The following is a 16,912-nucleotide window of genomic DNA, read 5'->3' on the forward strand; positions in this document are numbered from 1 at the left end:
AGCTGCTCTTTTCATCCTGCAGCAGCTCATCCTCCATCAGACAGAGCAGATCAGAGGAGGAGAGCTGCAGCTCACTGATAACAGCCTCTGTCATTAACTCTTTCATTCAGGGCTGCGGGGGAAGCAGCCATTTTCGTTCCCACAACTGAAGATTACAATGTAAAAAAAACCGCACAGACATACACACACGCAGCAGGACCGAGAGAGACCGAGAGAGACCGAGAGAGAGATGTATTTGTGTTTTTTATGATTCAAACCCTGTCGTTTAAATCAGAGATGCACAGGCCTGATAATATCAGCTGTGGCCTGCATCTGGAGCATCTGGGAGTGAAATCATCGGGATGCAGCTGCTGCGTTTCATCCTGGATTTGTAGTTTAAGATCATTAAATTATGTCAAAAGAAAACGGAACAATAATGCAAACAGTTATTCTTTCAACTCCTTTTTTTTTTTTTTTTTTTTTTTTTAAATTGCCCAGTTACCAAACCTTAGTTTGCACCAAAGGGGTTCATTCTTCTACTTTTAAGAGGATAATAATATTATAATAATATTTTACATTATGTGAAGTTTTATCCTCCTTTAAAATCTCTGACACACTTTCATACTGAGTTATTATATCCATGGGGCACAAATAAAAGCAGACTTTTGTTCCTGTTTGTCACATGATGGTCACCAGTTTACTCTTCTGTTATTTCCTTGCTCCTATCAGGTTACAGCCTACTCAAATAGGTTGTATTATTATTATTATTATTATTTTGAATAAAGCCAATAGCCTGTATGCATATAGCAACAGACCGGGTTACAGTAGACTTACTACATGTTAGTTGAGGCTATTTGAGTGCGCTGCTTTGTATCATGGAGATGAACTGTGATGCTGCAGCCTGAGGAAACACTGAACACGCTGCACACAAAGCACTAGTGACAAGGCAATGTCAACAAACTGTTTACAGCACTTTGGGCCTCGATTACTAACTGAAGCATGCATTAATGGGAAAACAAAATCACTGCAATTAAATATTTGTATGACTATTTTTTACAGTCAAAAAGGCGAGACAGAAATTAGAAAGATGAGATTACCCTCAAAAAGGCATCATTTTTTAAGTTGTTTATTTCTGTATATGAAGCAGGAAATTCTAAATACTGTGTATTTAAGATATGATTCGTTAAATTGGAAAAAAAGACTGGAGTACTCGACCTCCAATGAATAAAATTACAAAAATAAATGTAGTTTCAAGAGAGTTAAGACGTGTTCTCTGTCAACATGTCGTTGAAACCAGATTTTTATTTAACAAATCATACATAGCCGATACATTTTTCTCAACGGTGCCATTGCTCAGACTGTCACATCACCACAGACACTGAATGAATGAATGAATGAATGAATGAATGAATGAAGGAGCATCCTGAATGAAGACTTCAGAAAGACAGACAGAAAAATAGAGCCAGTGGAATAAAAGTAGATACACGTTACAATTTATGAAGAAAAAAAAATCTAAAGCTGTATTAAAATATGTGCAGTCTCCCGGTTCTATATCTTACCATCATTTAGCAAAGACAAAATGCAAGAAAATATATACTTTTTTCCTCATCAACAAACGCAACACGGTTCTTAAACCGAAATCCATGTAATCCAAGAAGCAACTTGGCTTTACTATTATGGTGCTCCACGTCCTCTTCTTCTCATTCCTCATTAAAAAGAATAATCAATATATATATATAAAAAAAACAAATCCTACTTTTGTATAATCTGGTCCAAAGAGTTTAGGGGTTTTCTGTCAAATTCCAGCCTCCTTTATATATGCGTAAAGTTATGCAGGATTTGAGGCCCCAGGAATGTGATTGGATGTGAGGATGAGGTATTATAGATGATGGGTTGGGTGGAGGGATGGTGATGGTGATGGTGGGGGGACTGCAAGCACCTCCCCTAGAAATGCAGCAAATCTCTCCCGTTTTTTCTCTCTTGGTGTGGCACTGGGAGGGCTGGAGCTGGAGACGTGCTTTGCATTGGCAGGCTGATGAGGACACGTGTCTCCTCTCTGTCCCCCCACCCCCCCCCCTTCCCCCCACCATGGGCTCCACGGTACCGCATTGGCATCAGTAAAGGCACCTGAAAAAAGAAGACAACCGACTACTGGAACCACAAACGCCGCCTGCCACCTTATAATCCAAAAGAAAACGACATTATTATAGGCCCCTTTACAGAGAACCTGTGGCGCGCCTTTTCCTTCGTGCGTAAAGCTTTTACGCACACCAGAGACTGAACGGTGCGCTTCTTATACGCGTCGAGCATCAGACAGAGCGCGCACAGTGCAGTGCCAAGATGCAGAACCGGAGCAGCGACGTCTGAAGGTGACATGAACCTGGAGATAATCAAGAAGAGCAGCAGCAGACTGAACATCAAGTGGAGATAGCAAACTGAAAAACCGGTCGGTGTCTTAAAAACTTGCCTCCTTTTTCCTCTAATGCAGAGAATCAAGAGCTGTGATCATCCAAAGTAGCCTCATTTTTACTGACTGACTGGAGGAGAAAAACACTAATTGAGCTGCAGACATTTGCAAATTCAGGAGAGAAGGAGTGAGTGACTAAAAAAATGGCGACGTTAATCAGAAGCAAGCTTTCTAATAAACTATCCAATGCAGCCACTGCTGTCTCCAACAAGTCCCAGGCGAAGGTGAGCGGCATGTTCGCCAGGATGGGCTTCCAGGCCGCCACAGACGAGGAGGGTCTGGGCTTCGCTGCCTGCGACGACCTGGACTACGACCACCGGCAAGGCATGCAGATGGACATAATGACCACCGAGCAGATGGGAGGAGGTGAGGGCAGCGGTGGAGACGGAGACGGAGACGGAGGAGGACTGGACGGGGACAGCCACTACCAGAGGGACGGAACCGGTCCTCCTCGCTCGGCCTCTAAAGACGGAGAACCGGCGAATGAGTTGACTGAAGTCAAACCAAAAATCACCGCGTGGGAGGCGGGATGGAACGTCACGAACGCGATCCAGGTAAAAAAAGAACGCACCTCACTTCACCGGATGATTCTAGAACTGAACGGCTCCGGTGCGCTCGGGTTCTAATTGGCTGAAGTCGCAGCTGTGAAATTTGAGATAAACTCACGTCACCTGAGACTATAAGGTTGATTCAAATATTCATGTTCAAAACACCAGGGTCCCTTTGAAGCAAAGTCAAGCTGCTGTTTTTAATATTAATGCTTTAAAGAGAATCACCAGAATTAGATATCTTGAACCCCCCAAACTCATTTTCTATTCTGATATATTTTTATTGGAGCAAAGCAGAGATTTCAAAAATCTGCGATGAAAGAAGGGAGGTAGTTGATGTCCTCCTACTCCTCCTCCTCCTCCTCTTCCTCCCCCTCACACACATTCTTTGTCTGTATAGTGATGTCTCTAGTGTCACCGATGCACGCCCCTGATAACTGCTCACCTAATAACTCCGCATGCCAATGAATAAATTAATCTATAAAGAAAATCGTTTAAAAGACTTTGAGATATATATATATATTGAGTCTGATTTTTTTTTGCCATCTTTTTTTGGGGGATAATTTGGGGGCTATTTAAAGGAACCGCAATTAATTTCAGTTATAACAAAAAAAAGATGCTGAAATTGTTTAAGATGTCTCGACACACACAGGCTTATATGTTTTTACACATAAAGTGTAATTAGTCACATTTATTCCAATAGTGTCTTGGCAATTACATTTTGCATAAATAAGTAGCAGAAATATTTTTTTTATGTGCAGATATTATCTGATGTGAGAAATAAAAGGGAACATGATTCAAAGTGCGAGGGTTTTACTCTAGAGTGCAGTCTGCTCGTGGAGGCTATGCGACAAAAAATCCCTAGACGCAATCCTTTTCATGCCTTATCACGGGCAGTGGTGGTCACGGCGGTCACCGTGACGTCAGAGCGTGTCTCCTCCAGCTCGTAGTGACGTCAGAGGCGGGCGGATGCGCTCAAAGCGAAGTGGAAAACCCACAACATGAAAAAAGGGAGTGACATCCATTGAAGAGTCAGGCACACCATATATCCAAGGCCCCAAAATAAGATTCATTTAATAAAAATGAAAAAAAAAAAGAATTCATGATTAATTCTTAATCATCCAACAGTTAAACTCATTCACAATGTTTTTAAAACTCTTTTTTTTATTTGAGAACAAAGGACATGAGGTCATCATGGGTGTTACAATGTCAGATCACAGTACATTTTTGTAAATACATCTTAATATACATTGTCACACTTCAATCAACGGTGTAAATACACAATCGATTTTTCCCAGTACTCAATACTTTTTTTCCAATTTAAGCCTTAGAATATATTTAATTTACAATATACCCCGCCATTGGTCTAATGTTGGAGGATCGAGTTATGGCTTTCTTACTATACTTGCCAAGAGAATCTTTATTAAATATTTATCTACAATGTTTTTTTTTATTTGCCCTTCTTCTTTTTTTATGTTTATTTGTTATTGTTTTTCCATAACAGAAAGACAACATACACATAGAACAATAAAACAAAACACAACACATGAAAGGATATAGATTGCCCTGTCTCTACAAAGTTTTCTTATTGCTATGACATATTCAATGGTTCATTCCCTCATCTTGTCGTTGAAGCCTGGAGTGGAAATGTTAATGAACACAGGCTTTGAAACTAAACAAGTCCTTTAAAACTTGTTTTAACTGTCTTTCTCTCCCAAAACCACTCAGAAACGCATTTCTCCTCAAGAATCACTCAAAAGTGGATTAATATGTCCATTTCTCCCACTTCTCTCGACATTGCTCCTCTTTTGTTCTTATCCTATTGGTTAACAGTTCCATATCATATATTTCAGGCCCATAATAAGATTTATTTAATATAAATTAAAAATTAAAAAAAGAATTCATGATTAATTCTTAATCAACCCAACAAGTTTAAACTCATTCACAATTTTTTTTTCCCCCTTCTTCTTTTTGTTATGTCTCTAGGGGAAGTTCGTCATCCAACAGTTTAACTCATTCAAAATGTTTTTTTTTTTTTGCCCTTCTTCTTTTGTTTATTTGTTTTGCACAATTTAAGACTATACAATATAATAAAAATGAATAATATACAGTGCAGGAAGAGGCAAAAAACCCACTGGGCTTATATGAAGATTAATATAAATAAATAATATAACTATATAATAGTGATAACAAACAATTAGGACAAGCTATATATAATAACAAATAATCAAATTAAATTAATAAATAATCTTCTTTTTGTTATGTTTCTCGGGGTCGTCGTCATCAAACAGTTTAAACTCATTCACAATGTGTGTTTTTTTGCCCTTCTTCTTCTTCTTTCTGTCATGTCTCTAGGGGATGTTCGTCCTCGGCTTGCCCTACGCCATCCTGCATGGAGGATACCTCGGACTCTTTCTCATTATTTTCGCCGCCGTGGTGTGCTGTTACACGGGCAAAATCCTCATCTCCTGCCTGTACGAGGAGGACGAAGACGGCCAGCTGGTCCGAGTGAGAGACTCCTACGTGGACATTGCCAACGCCTGCTGCGCGCCCAGATTCCCAGCTCTGGGTGGCCACATCGTGAATGTAGCTCAGATCATCGAGCTGGTGATGACCTGCATCCTGTACGTAGTGGTGAGCGGAAACCTCATGTACAACAGCTTCCCCGACATGCCCATCTCCCAAAAATCCTGGGCCATCATCGCCACCGCAGCTCTGCTCCCATGCGCCTTCCTCAAGAACCTGAAAATGGTCTCCAAGTTCAGCCTGCTGTGCACCATGGCGCACTTCGTCATCAACGTCCTCGTCATCGCCTACTGCCTCTCCAGAGCCAGAGACTGGGCCTGGGATAAAGTCAAGTTCTACATCGACGTCAAGAAGTTCCCCATCTCCATTGGCATCATCGTGTTCAGCTACACCTCACAGATCTTCCTGCCATCTCTTGAAGGAAACATGTCCAAACCGAGCGAGTTCACCTGCATGATGAACTGGACTCACATCGCTGCCTGCATCCTCAAAGGTCTCTTCGCACTGGTGGCCTACTTGACTTGGGCTGATGCCACCAAGGAGGTCATCACAGACAACCTGCCGTCAACCATCAGAGCTGTAGTCAACCTGTTTCTCGTGGCCAAAGCTTTGCTGTCGTATCCTCTGCCGTTTTTCGCTGCTGTCGAGGTGATGGAGAAGTCTTTCTTCAACGATGGAGGACGCGCCATGTTCCCAGATTGCTACGGAGGAGATGGACGCTTAAAGTCGTGGGGACTTTCTCTCAGATGCATCCTGGTCGTGTTCACCTTGCTCATGGCTATTTATGTGCCACATTTTGCTCTCCTCATGGGTCTCACTGGAAGCCTGACAGGAGCAGGTTTGTGCTTTCTGCTTCCCAGTCTCTTCCACCTCAGGCTGCTGTGGAGAAAGCTGCTATGGCACCAGGTGTTCTTTGACGTGGCCATATTCGTAATAGGAGGTATATGCAGCATATCTGGGTTTATCCACTCCATGGAAGGGCTCATAGAGGCGTTCAAGTACAACATACAAGAGTAAGAAGAAGCATTGCTGGATACTATAGATGTTAACTGCAAAAAACACCTTCATTTTAGTGAAAAAATTAACTTCCCCAGCAAAAAATCAGCCCCCTCTGCTTTAATTCATGCGTAAAATGCGCGCGCAGAACACACCACGCGCTCATACAGTCTTTGCATCAATTCAGAAAAAAAATGCGCGCACACACTGACAGAGAGAGATAGAGCCAGTGGTAGTGAGGTAATAACAGTGCATCCACAAACACACACTATATGGACAATATACATGTTGTATAAATATGCGAGCAGACGTACATATTACATATTTTCCAGTGGAGTGAACAACGTTTACAATATTGACCTTAAATAACAAAAATTTGCAAAAAAGGGCAGTTTTGTCTTCTTCTCGTCGCTCTTGTGGTGCTTCCCCCCACATGAGACCTTCACTCTTCATGTAAACGCTAAGAGTTTGTGATTGGATGGACTTTTTCGACAGCATAATGTGATTTAAGATTTATTTAAAGAAAAAAAAAAAGTAAAATAAGCCACTTTCTTCTATTAGGTAATTTGCAATATGATTATGGGCTAGTGAATGTGGTGTTAAAATCAAGATAAAAGCCTGTGGACCTACAAGATGGAGATATAACACAATGGCAATAACCAGCAGTTGATAATAATAATGCATATAGAAATATTTAAAAGAAAAGTTTCGTTAGAAATGAGGAAATTGGACCTTCCCCGAGCAGTTCAAAAATACTGGAAATGCAAAAATATCAAAGTACACAGCAGCTATACAAACTATGCATTGAATGTATGATATTTCAGACACACAAAACATAATGAAAATGGGAAGTGGAAATGACAAATCTTTCAAATTCCGATTCTTCTGCGTGAAAACTGTCAACAATTTTGATTTGATTTCTTTTTTTTTTCTCCAATATTTGAATTATTTTGTTGAGCTTTTAAAATAACAAAATTCACCTGACCCGAGATACACATAAACCCAAATTTCAGCTTATAGATGGGGGACCCCAAATTGAAATGTTGCACACTCAATTTACCATAATGCTTTTTTCATTACATTTGGAAAACACACGGCCTGTTCTGAAATTAATTTGAAAGAATCCCGTCTCGAAAATTCGGTGTCTGAAAATAAAAAAAGAAGAAAAAGAGATCATTAAAGAGGAAAATGTGCATACAGACATTTTTCATTCTGTGCAATCCAATGGGTCCTGTTGAAATGTTATAAAAAACGTATGTGTAGTGTGTTATTGTGGTTTCAAAAAGATGGAATGTATATCTCAAAGTCGTTATCATATATCGTGAAATTAATATTAAAGAATAAAGAAATAAGTGAAATTATATTGTAAAAATGTGTGTGGTTTTATGTAAAACGAAAAAACGTTCAGAACATGTATTTTTTTTTTCTCTATAATAAAAGACAGAAAATGGAGAAAATAGTTGCATTTTTTTTTTTAATCGAAATGGAGGTTAATATAAAGGCTGCTGAGGCCTAGAAGAAAATATTCATGCAGTGTGTTTCTTGTGTGAGAGGGATTTAGAAGCCTATTCCGTCTACTCTAAATCCTTTTACAAATCCAACCAAAACGCATGCATGTTTTCCACTGAGGTCTCGCATCCCTGCGTGCTCGACTGAAGAGCATCTCTACAGATTTTCTGCTGCAGGCAGGCAGGAATCAGGCCTTATGCTCGACCTGTTCATCCATCCACTATGCGGTGATCTTTCTGCGCGCACAGCATCTGGACAAACCGTTTATTCTCTGAATGGGCTAATCTCCAGCTGTTGGAACATCAGGCTACCTGGTGCATATGAATGCGCGGATGGAGCCCTATACTCCTAAAGCTTCAAAAGGCCAGTTCACATAATACGAAACTGCAGGAAAAGTGGATCGAATATTTCTATTTATGTGGTCACCAGATTAACAACTGAGATACCTCTTAAACAATTAAGTTATAGCCCAGATTTTAGCTTTAATTCTATATGCAAAATAAAGCCAATTGTGCCATTTTCCCCGAGGACATGCATCACCAGTCAGTATTTGCTAAAACCAGACAGCATAATTGTATAAACGTAGAGCACAAAATAGCTTCAAACATAAAAAAACTATGACCTAAATGAAGGAACTGTAAAATGACAAACTAGGAATAATACGAATTCCCTTCTATAATTATCTCCCAGACAGTTTTATTAAACATCATGCCTAGAGAGCCACCTAGTGCTCCAAAACAGAAACGTTACAGCAGCCCCATCAGCTCCATGGACCTTGCAGGTTTACCATCTAGTTCTAACGTTTTCATCCATCTTTAATCTTTTTAGATTTGTTTTTTTATTGTTGTTACTTGAATAACCTTTCACCTTTTACTGGCCTCCAAATCACCACCGTTGTTTAATATTTAGATAAATGTGTAAATCAAACAGCTAGGCAAGTGCCTCTATATTAGTTCTCAACAGGGAAATATCCCCTTTGACTCATTAAAAACAGACCCTGGATTTAAAGCTGCAGTAGGGAGAATTGCAGCAAATATTAAAAGATTTTTTTTTTTTATAAAACGGTCAGTATATCCTGACAGTAGTGCAGGAGACAGGTAATCTGTGAAAAAAAAAAAATCATGTTCCTCTGTGTCCTCCAGGGCTCCTAACGGCATCTGCAAGATTTCACAGACCGGAGGAAAATAACCAATCAGAGCCGAGCTGGAGTCAGCCATCTCTGAGCAGCTGTCATTCACTGCAAACTCTGATCAAACGCTCAACTAGGTAGCACTGGTTTGCTTCAGCTGGTGGGCGGTGCCTGGTATTTCCTCACCTGATCTCAACATGGCTGCAAGTTCACAAACTATCTCATTTTACAGCTAAACAGTGCACCACAAGATGTTTCTGAAAAAAATTTGAGGTGAGAAATTGGCATTACAGTAACAGAATGTTATTCATATTTGAGCATAGCTGCTTAGTTTGACCGGAGTTCGCAAATGATTGACAGCTGTCTCCGTTGAATGAATAGCCAATAGGAACGCTGTCTCTCTCTGAAATGACCTGTGATTGGCCAAAGTCTCCCGTCACGGGCTAGATTTTTTTAAAACCTGAAAACAGAGCCATGAGGTGCAGAAGTCTAATTATCTCTCAGAACACTTGAATGGTATATGAATGAATTGTTATTATGGGATTTTTGCCCAATGATGCCAAAAACATTCAGCCTACTGTAGCTTTAATTTATACTTCTCAATTTAAAAAGATCAATATCCGTTTCCACACTTATTAATGACGCAATCTTCTGGATACACGTCTGTTTAATTCTTCTAATTGCTAAAAAATATGATACAAGCCAAAATATTAACTTCATATTTAAACATGTTATTGGAGCAGAAACTGAATAAACTGTGGAACAGGTTTATTAACAGTGAAATGAATACTACCTAAAATCTGTAACAGTCTTCCAATTCAACTCTAGTGGTATTATGGCGCCCTCTGTTGGCCATGTGCCTCTAGAGGAGCTTAATAAAAGGTGGGTAGTTGATAGAATCATCTTGCTCACTGGACATTAGTGCAAAGTCTTGTTTACCAAGTACTTAAGACAATTAACTGAGAGCTAGAACTGCACAACAGAAACATTTTCAAAGAGACATGCCATGAAAGATAATTAATCTTTTATTTCAAGTAATGGCATTTTAGAAAAGCTTAATAAAATTTTCATAATTACACAAACAGTGAAATATTTACAGGCAATAGAACGCCATTGGTGAGACAAGGAGGAGATAAGATAAAAGAGAAAGAGAAAAAAAAAAAAATAGATGACCAAGTGACTCAAGAATCCTGCAGACAAAAACATCCACATGTTCTGCACCACTCCGCCCTCACATGTACAGACCACCAAGTGATGAGTGGATGGGAACAAAGAGGCTCACTGACTGAGCTCTTCATTGTTCAGGGTTGTGGGCGTCTTGGTGGAGCTCTCAACCACCCAGGGGTGGGTCAGGACTCCCTGGATGGGCAGTCTGTGCATGGGGTTGTGCTTCAGCAGCTTCGCAACCAAGTCTTTGGCTCCAGCACTGATAGCGACCTGTGTTGGGTAAGTGTATTCCACCTGGATGACAAAAAAAAGACAGCCAGTTCCAAGATTAAAACAGCAATTATATACTACATTGCAGTGCAGGCCTGCAAACTCGAGGGTGACAGTTCTGAAACTAAGCAGCTCTACAATATATGTTGGGGTGTCTAGCTTTCCGTGCTTTACCCTCGATATCCTGCGATAGGTCTCCTCGTGACTTTTTGCTTCAAAGGGGGGTTTTCCAACCAGGAACTCGTAGCAAAGGACGCCCAGACTCCACAAGTCCACCTTTTCATCGTGAGTTTTCCCCTCGATCATCTCCGGAGGCAAGTAGTCCAGCGTTCCACACAGCGTGGATCTCCTGAGCAAAGAGAAATGGATAAAGTTAGTTTGAAAGCTCTCAGTGATATAGAGGAATCGACACAAACGAAAAAAAGAAACAAAGAATAATTCCTGACCTGAGCACAGACCCTGAAGCCAAACAAGTGAATTGCAAATGCAACTCAAAACAGTATTCCTCTACAAACATTATGATGACAGTTTCACTACAGGCTCTCAATCAAAAAGGTAAAAAAATAGGGCTGTCATAGTTAACGCGATAATGACGCGTTAACGCAAATTAATTAGTGGCGTTAACGCCTTATCGTAACTTGCGATTTGTAGGTTGTAGAGGGTTTTAAAAGTGTTAAAAATCAGTTTTAAAGCTAGAGTGAAGATACTGTTATCATGTGAAACTAAAAACATAAGGAATCCATTGGTACCAACGCATTTACTGAGATGCCATGCGCTTTATTTTTTGTTAAATATTATTGCTCTACCTTTTGCTTCGAAAATGAGAATGGAAGCAGCAGGTTAAACCACTGTTCATTTGACCTGAAGAGAAGTTGGTTGCATTATATTTTTTATTAAATATTGCCTTGTATCTTGAGAACTGAATTTCCATGCTCCACTGTATAATTTTCATAACTTTGTAATGGTGGGCCATCTTGGCCAGGTCTCCCTTGAAAAAGAGATTTTAATCTCAAGGGACCTCCTGGTTAAATAAAGGTTAAATAAATAAATAAATTAAATAAAAATGAATTAGCAGGTCCTGAAGTTGCACTTTTTATTATTTTCAAATAAAAGGTATATGTATTTGCTGTTAATCGTTGTGTTTACTTGTTTATATCAATAATTAATCTATCCAAGAAGACTTTGAGGAATCCTGACGTGCACTGTCCAGTATCCAGCTATTTATTTCACAGTCACACTGATCGAATTTTTGGCAAAAAAAAAAAAGTCACTGTATTGATTTCAAATCATTGAGTTGTATTGTATCGCTCTGGCTGAGCCAAATATCGTGCTGGAATCGTATCGGAACCATGGAAAGTGATATGTATCATCTCGTTGTAAAAACTTAATGTTACATCCTTACATGTTATGATTTGAGCATATTTTTTATGCTAAATTCAGTACCTGTGAGGGTTTCTGGACAATATGTTTTGGGTTGTTAATTGATTTCCAATAATAAATACGTACATATATTTGCAAAAAAGCAAGAATATTTGCCCAGTCTCAAGTTGATAAGAGTAGTAAATACTTGACAAATCTCCCTTAAAAGTACATTTTTAACAGATAAAAACATTAAATATGGCCAATCATGCAATTAAATATCTTATCGATTGACAGCCCTAGTTAAAAACAAAAAAAAGGTGCCTTGTGAACAAAAGCGTATGTACATACCTGGAGGAGGGCGTGTGAACAGACCAGCCAAAATCTGCAATCTTCAGCTCCCCGTTGGCCCCCAGTAACAGGTTCTCTGGTTTGATGTCCCTGTGGATCACCTTCTTGGAGTGGCAATAGTTGAGGGCATCTGCCAGCTCCATGATGTACTAGTACAGCACATAAAGCATGGTGAATACTACATGTATCGTATTTGACAGCATCCTCTTAATTTTTAAACATTCAATAAAGGAACGAACATCAGGTTTTTGGAATTAGTATACACCGTATATGGACTTTAATAGTTACGCTCACTTAATAAAATTATACATGTGTTTAAGTGGCTGATGTCAATTGCTCATTTGATAGCAAAGTATAAATTTTACCCCCCCCCAAAAAAAAGGTACTTACTGTAGCACTTCTGGCCTCAGGAAACCATCCACAGCGTTGCAGCTCAGTGTACAGCGCACCCTTGGGCGCAAACTCCAAGATGAGGTACACACGAGATGTGTCATGGAAATAACCATAGAGGCGCAGGATATTCGGGTGCCTGCAGGACAGCGAGGCAGAAGAGCATTTGGGGAAATGTCGAAATAGGCAAACAAGATTTCAAAAGAGCAAACTAAATGAAGCCTCAGCTGCTGTATAGAGGAGGTCCACAGTCTGAGTTCACTCCAAGGATTTTAATACATGGTTACCAAAATGCAACCACTCAGGGCAAAACTTTCAAAGACCGGCATGAGCTAATCAGCTTTTATCTTAAAATAGAAACATGGACTAAGCATGATTCTGCTCGTTTATGAAATACCCAGTTGCAATAGAAGAAAAAAAAAAACTAACTTGTTTTCCTGGCCTTGCTGCGACACAACATGTGGCACACCAGCACGGCCAAATGGAGCACAAAAGAGTGTTCACACTTGATAGTGAGAAGCTTTACACAAGCACCTCTGTCATTCAGGAGGCTCGCATATCTACCGAGTCTCCCAACACTGTATTAAACAGGGGGACCCAATCCTTCCTCGTCATCACTGTACACAGAGACGCAAGTCTACAAGTGTATTGTATACATAATTATGTATGTATGTATATACATAATTATCCAAAAAAAGCTAATTTCAGTTTGGCCAGTGTGCTGTCTTCACTCTTTTTAAAAGATGCGTTAGAAGGGGTTATTTCAATATTGAAGTTAGGCATCAACTCCACATGCCAATTATTGTCCTGGCTGCTGTTTGTATTGCCATGTTCTCTTCTAGTAAGTAGCAGTATCTAGCTGCTGCAAACCGAGTTGTCCTCTACACATTTGTTTTTTTCCCGCTTCATATCAAAAACCCACTGGTCATTTGAGTTTGTGTTACTGTCCCATTCAAACTGGGTGACATTGACTTTGGACAACAAAATTAAGCAGGTTTGTTTTTCGAGTGATTCAGAAATTGGGTAAGCAGCAACCTAAGTCCCGGAGCCTTTTAAAATTCAATATTAAGGATGACCACTGTGTCAAACTGCCTCTGGTCAGCCAGACTACAGTCAGGATTTATATTTGGTAGCATTATATTGCATAATTTGAAACACCACATTACCTGAGGTGAGACTGGATCTCCACTTCCCGCCTCAGCTGGTGCTCCACCCCGGCCTTCTCCAGCTGCGTCTTGAAGAGCACCTTCAGGGCCAAGATGAACTTACTTTGTCGCTCTCTGGCCAGGTAGACATTGCCGAATTTACCCTTTCCTAAGGGGCGGCCAATGTCAAAATTGTCCAGGCTCCACCGCTTACTGTGTGAGCAGAAACATGCATAGTTACAGACTTAACCAAGACTATATGAAAAAAATGAAGTATAATGAATCACACTTAGACATACTTTGATGAAGAGGCATTTGCAGAATCAATCTTGGCAGGTTTGCCTAACAAAAAAAGAAGAAAAAACACATTTTAGCATCCAAAAAACACAATATTGATTAGTTTGTCAAACTTTGTATTATGCTTACTCTGTGGCTTCTCCAGCTTTGCCGGTTCCGATGGTGGTTTGGCCAGCTCCGGGTTCACCTTGGCCACATTTGTCTTTGGTTGGCTTTGTTGAGAAACACGTTTGGGCTGTGGTGCACGATTTCCATTCTGAGTAGCAGGGTTCACGTTCTGATCAGCGGGTTGCGTGGACTTGACAGCAACAGAGACATGAGATGCTGATTTCTGGTGGGTCATAGACCGCTGAACACGTTGAGGTCCGTTTGACACACCAAGAACCCGCTGATGGGGAGTTGGTGTAACTACAGCCGTCTGTGACTGCTGTGACACAGGAATCCGCTTTGGCCCATAACCGGTTGACTGCAATCAAAGGAAATCACCAAACACTGAATAAACTGTCTTTTAAAAAGAAAGAGTGAAGGCTCCATCTTTTCTGTGTGCTTCTCATTTGGTCCATCGTCAATAGCTGGTTAAACACTCAAAGGATTTCTACTTTGACAACTAGTTACCCTAAATTTCTTAACACCAATTTTGTTGTACTATTAAGGGGATACACTACAGGTGAATAGGGCAACATATTGAACTAATATATATCACCATGAAACTCATAAAGTGTGCAGAAACTGATGTGCACTACAAATCTAAAGTTAAAAGCTTACAAAGTCACAACAATATATGATGAAAGTGAGCCCCCAATCTGTGACAGCAGTGGTTTTATATTGATCAGTGTAATATTGTGTATTAGTTACCTTCACTTCAGGCCTTTGAGGTTTCACCTCCTTTGTCAGCTTGTGTGTGGCAGAGGAGTCCATCATCTGAGAAGATGTAAAGTGGAAGTTGTTTCATTAGTTTGTAATCAAACAAACAAACCCGATAATAAAAGAGGAAGAACAAAGGTCTCAACAGGTCACTAACACAAAGAGCTTAATTAACCCTTTGTAGCCACTCTAGGTGAGTTTACTCTGGCTATACTGTCACACAAGTAGTGCAACATATCACTAATGCTCCCTTACATATATAAACACGTGTTATTATATTAATAAAACATGTATAATGACGGTAAAGCACGCTGCCAGTCTGAACACAGTAACGTTAGTCAGCATCCTCCGCTGCGTTGCTAACGACAACGAGTTCAGAGCTAACAGTTAGCTTCTTATAGCATCTAAAACATCACAACACAAACACTACTGATACATATTATACATCATTACTTACTTAAAGTTACTGCACAGTGACCAGGAGCAGCTGACCGATACTTTATCCAGAATATAAACTCAAAGCAGTTAGCTTCTCCGTTAGCCTCGTTAGCTAGCAGCTAGGTCGGCCAGTTGACGAGAGATAACGTTTGTGACTACATAAATACTCAGTTTAACGTTACCAAGAGATGGATTATCAACGCTATAACGCCTTCTAAACTCCGGTTGGGTGTTGTGAGAAGGTAGAAGCTGACTAAAGGTGAAGTATAAAGTGATATCTGTTGTCTCGCAGCACACTGCCTCACACTCTGCTGCTCTGGTTCAAACGTCCGTTTAAATACACCACGGCCTCTGATTGGCTGACAGAATGCTCACTGCTCGCCTACCATTGGCTGATATTACGTGACGTCAGAGGAAATCCTCCCAAACAGCAGAGGGCAGCAGCCACTCTAGATGTTTTCCTTATTTGAGGAGAAAGCTTAGACAATTTGTGATAAATACTGTATTAATAACAAACTTTAAGGAAGTGTTTTTCAAGATATTATATAGAATTTATCTAGTAAATTTTGTGTTAGAAAGATTCAAGCTGGATATTAATTATAAGTGTGATTTCTGTGGACTTGAAAATGAGAGTATTTCCCATCTATTCTTTAAGATAAGATATTCCTTTATTAGTCCTGCAGTGGGGACATTTGCAGTGTACAGCAGCAAAGGGGATAGTGCAAAAAACAGGAAGCATCAGCCCACACAGTAAAAAAAAAGAGCTAAACAAAGTTTAACAAAATATGAACCATTTAAATAAAAGGAAGTATACAAATAGGAGCAGTATATACAGTATTGACAATAAACCAACTATAAACAAAATTGCACAAGTGGAAAATTATATTGCTCAGTGAGAATGAATGAATGAATGAAATTCCACCTGAAAATATCAGGTTATTGTCAGTTTTCGGTGTCTAAGTGGTCTACTGGGAGCAGTGCTGGTTGTGGACTCTGACAGCTGCAGGAAGGAAGGACCTGTGATAGTGCTCCTTCACACACTTTGGGTGGAGCAGCCTGTCGCTGAAGGAGCTCTCTAGTGCTGAGATGGTGTCCTGCATGGGGTGGAAGTCGTTCTCCATCATCGATGACAGCTTAGCCATCATCCTCCTCTCTCCCACCACCTCGACTGTGTCGAGGGGGCATCCCAGGACAGAGCTGGCATTCCTGATTACTCTGTCCAGTCTTTGTTTGGGAGAAAGCTTGGAAAATTTGTAATAAATACTGTATCAATAAAAAACTTAAGGAAGTGTCTTTCAAGATATTACATAAAAATGTATCCAGTTAAACTTGTGTTAGAAAGATTCAAGCTGGATATTAATTATAAGTGTGATTTCTGTGGACTTGAAAATGAGAGTATTTCCCATCTATTCTTTCACTGCATATATATACAAGAATGTTCTGGATTGATACATCAATAGATAGATAGATAGATAGA

At 40.0% G+C, this 16,912-nt stretch overlaps 2 protein-coding genes across 2 annotated transcripts; one reads left to right on the top strand and one right to left on the bottom strand.

Annotated features, from left to right (window-relative positions):
* Positions 1–1,769: 1,769 nt before the first annotated feature.
* On the top strand, positions 1,770–7,888 carry slc32a1 (solute carrier family 32 member 1). The gene is made up of 2 exons (XM_037784897.1): positions 1,770–3,000; positions 5,350–7,888. Exons 1-2 carry the CDS (start codon positions 2,590–2,592, stop codon positions 6,535–6,537), a joined length of 1,599 nt encoding a protein of 532 aa, XP_037640825.1. The 5' UTR covers positions 1,770–2,589; the 3' UTR covers positions 6,538–7,888.
* A 2,268-nt stretch (positions 7,889–10,156) lies between these two features.
* aurka (aurora kinase A) lies at positions 10,157–15,768 on the bottom strand. The gene is made up of 9 exons (XM_037786115.1): positions 15,454–15,768; positions 14,989–15,056; positions 14,263–14,599; positions 14,136–14,178; positions 13,858–14,049; positions 12,692–12,830; positions 12,302–12,450; positions 10,766–10,940; positions 10,157–10,615 (listed from the first exon to the last, which is right to left on the bottom strand). Exons 2-9 carry the CDS (start codon positions 15,052–15,054, stop codon positions 10,433–10,435), a joined length of 1,284 nt encoding a protein of 427 aa, XP_037642043.1. The 5' UTR covers positions 15,055–15,056; positions 15,454–15,768; the 3' UTR covers positions 10,157–10,432.
* Between the last annotated feature and the right edge of the window lie 1,144 nt (positions 15,769–16,912).

Source organism: Sebastes umbrosus, chromosome 1 (assembly GCF_015220745.1).
Source record: "Sebastes umbrosus isolate fSebUmb1 chromosome 1, fSebUmb1.pri, whole genome shotgun sequence".
In the NCBI taxonomy this organism is placed as follows: domain Eukaryota; kingdom Metazoa; phylum Chordata; class Actinopteri; order Perciformes; family Sebastidae; genus Sebastes; species Sebastes umbrosus.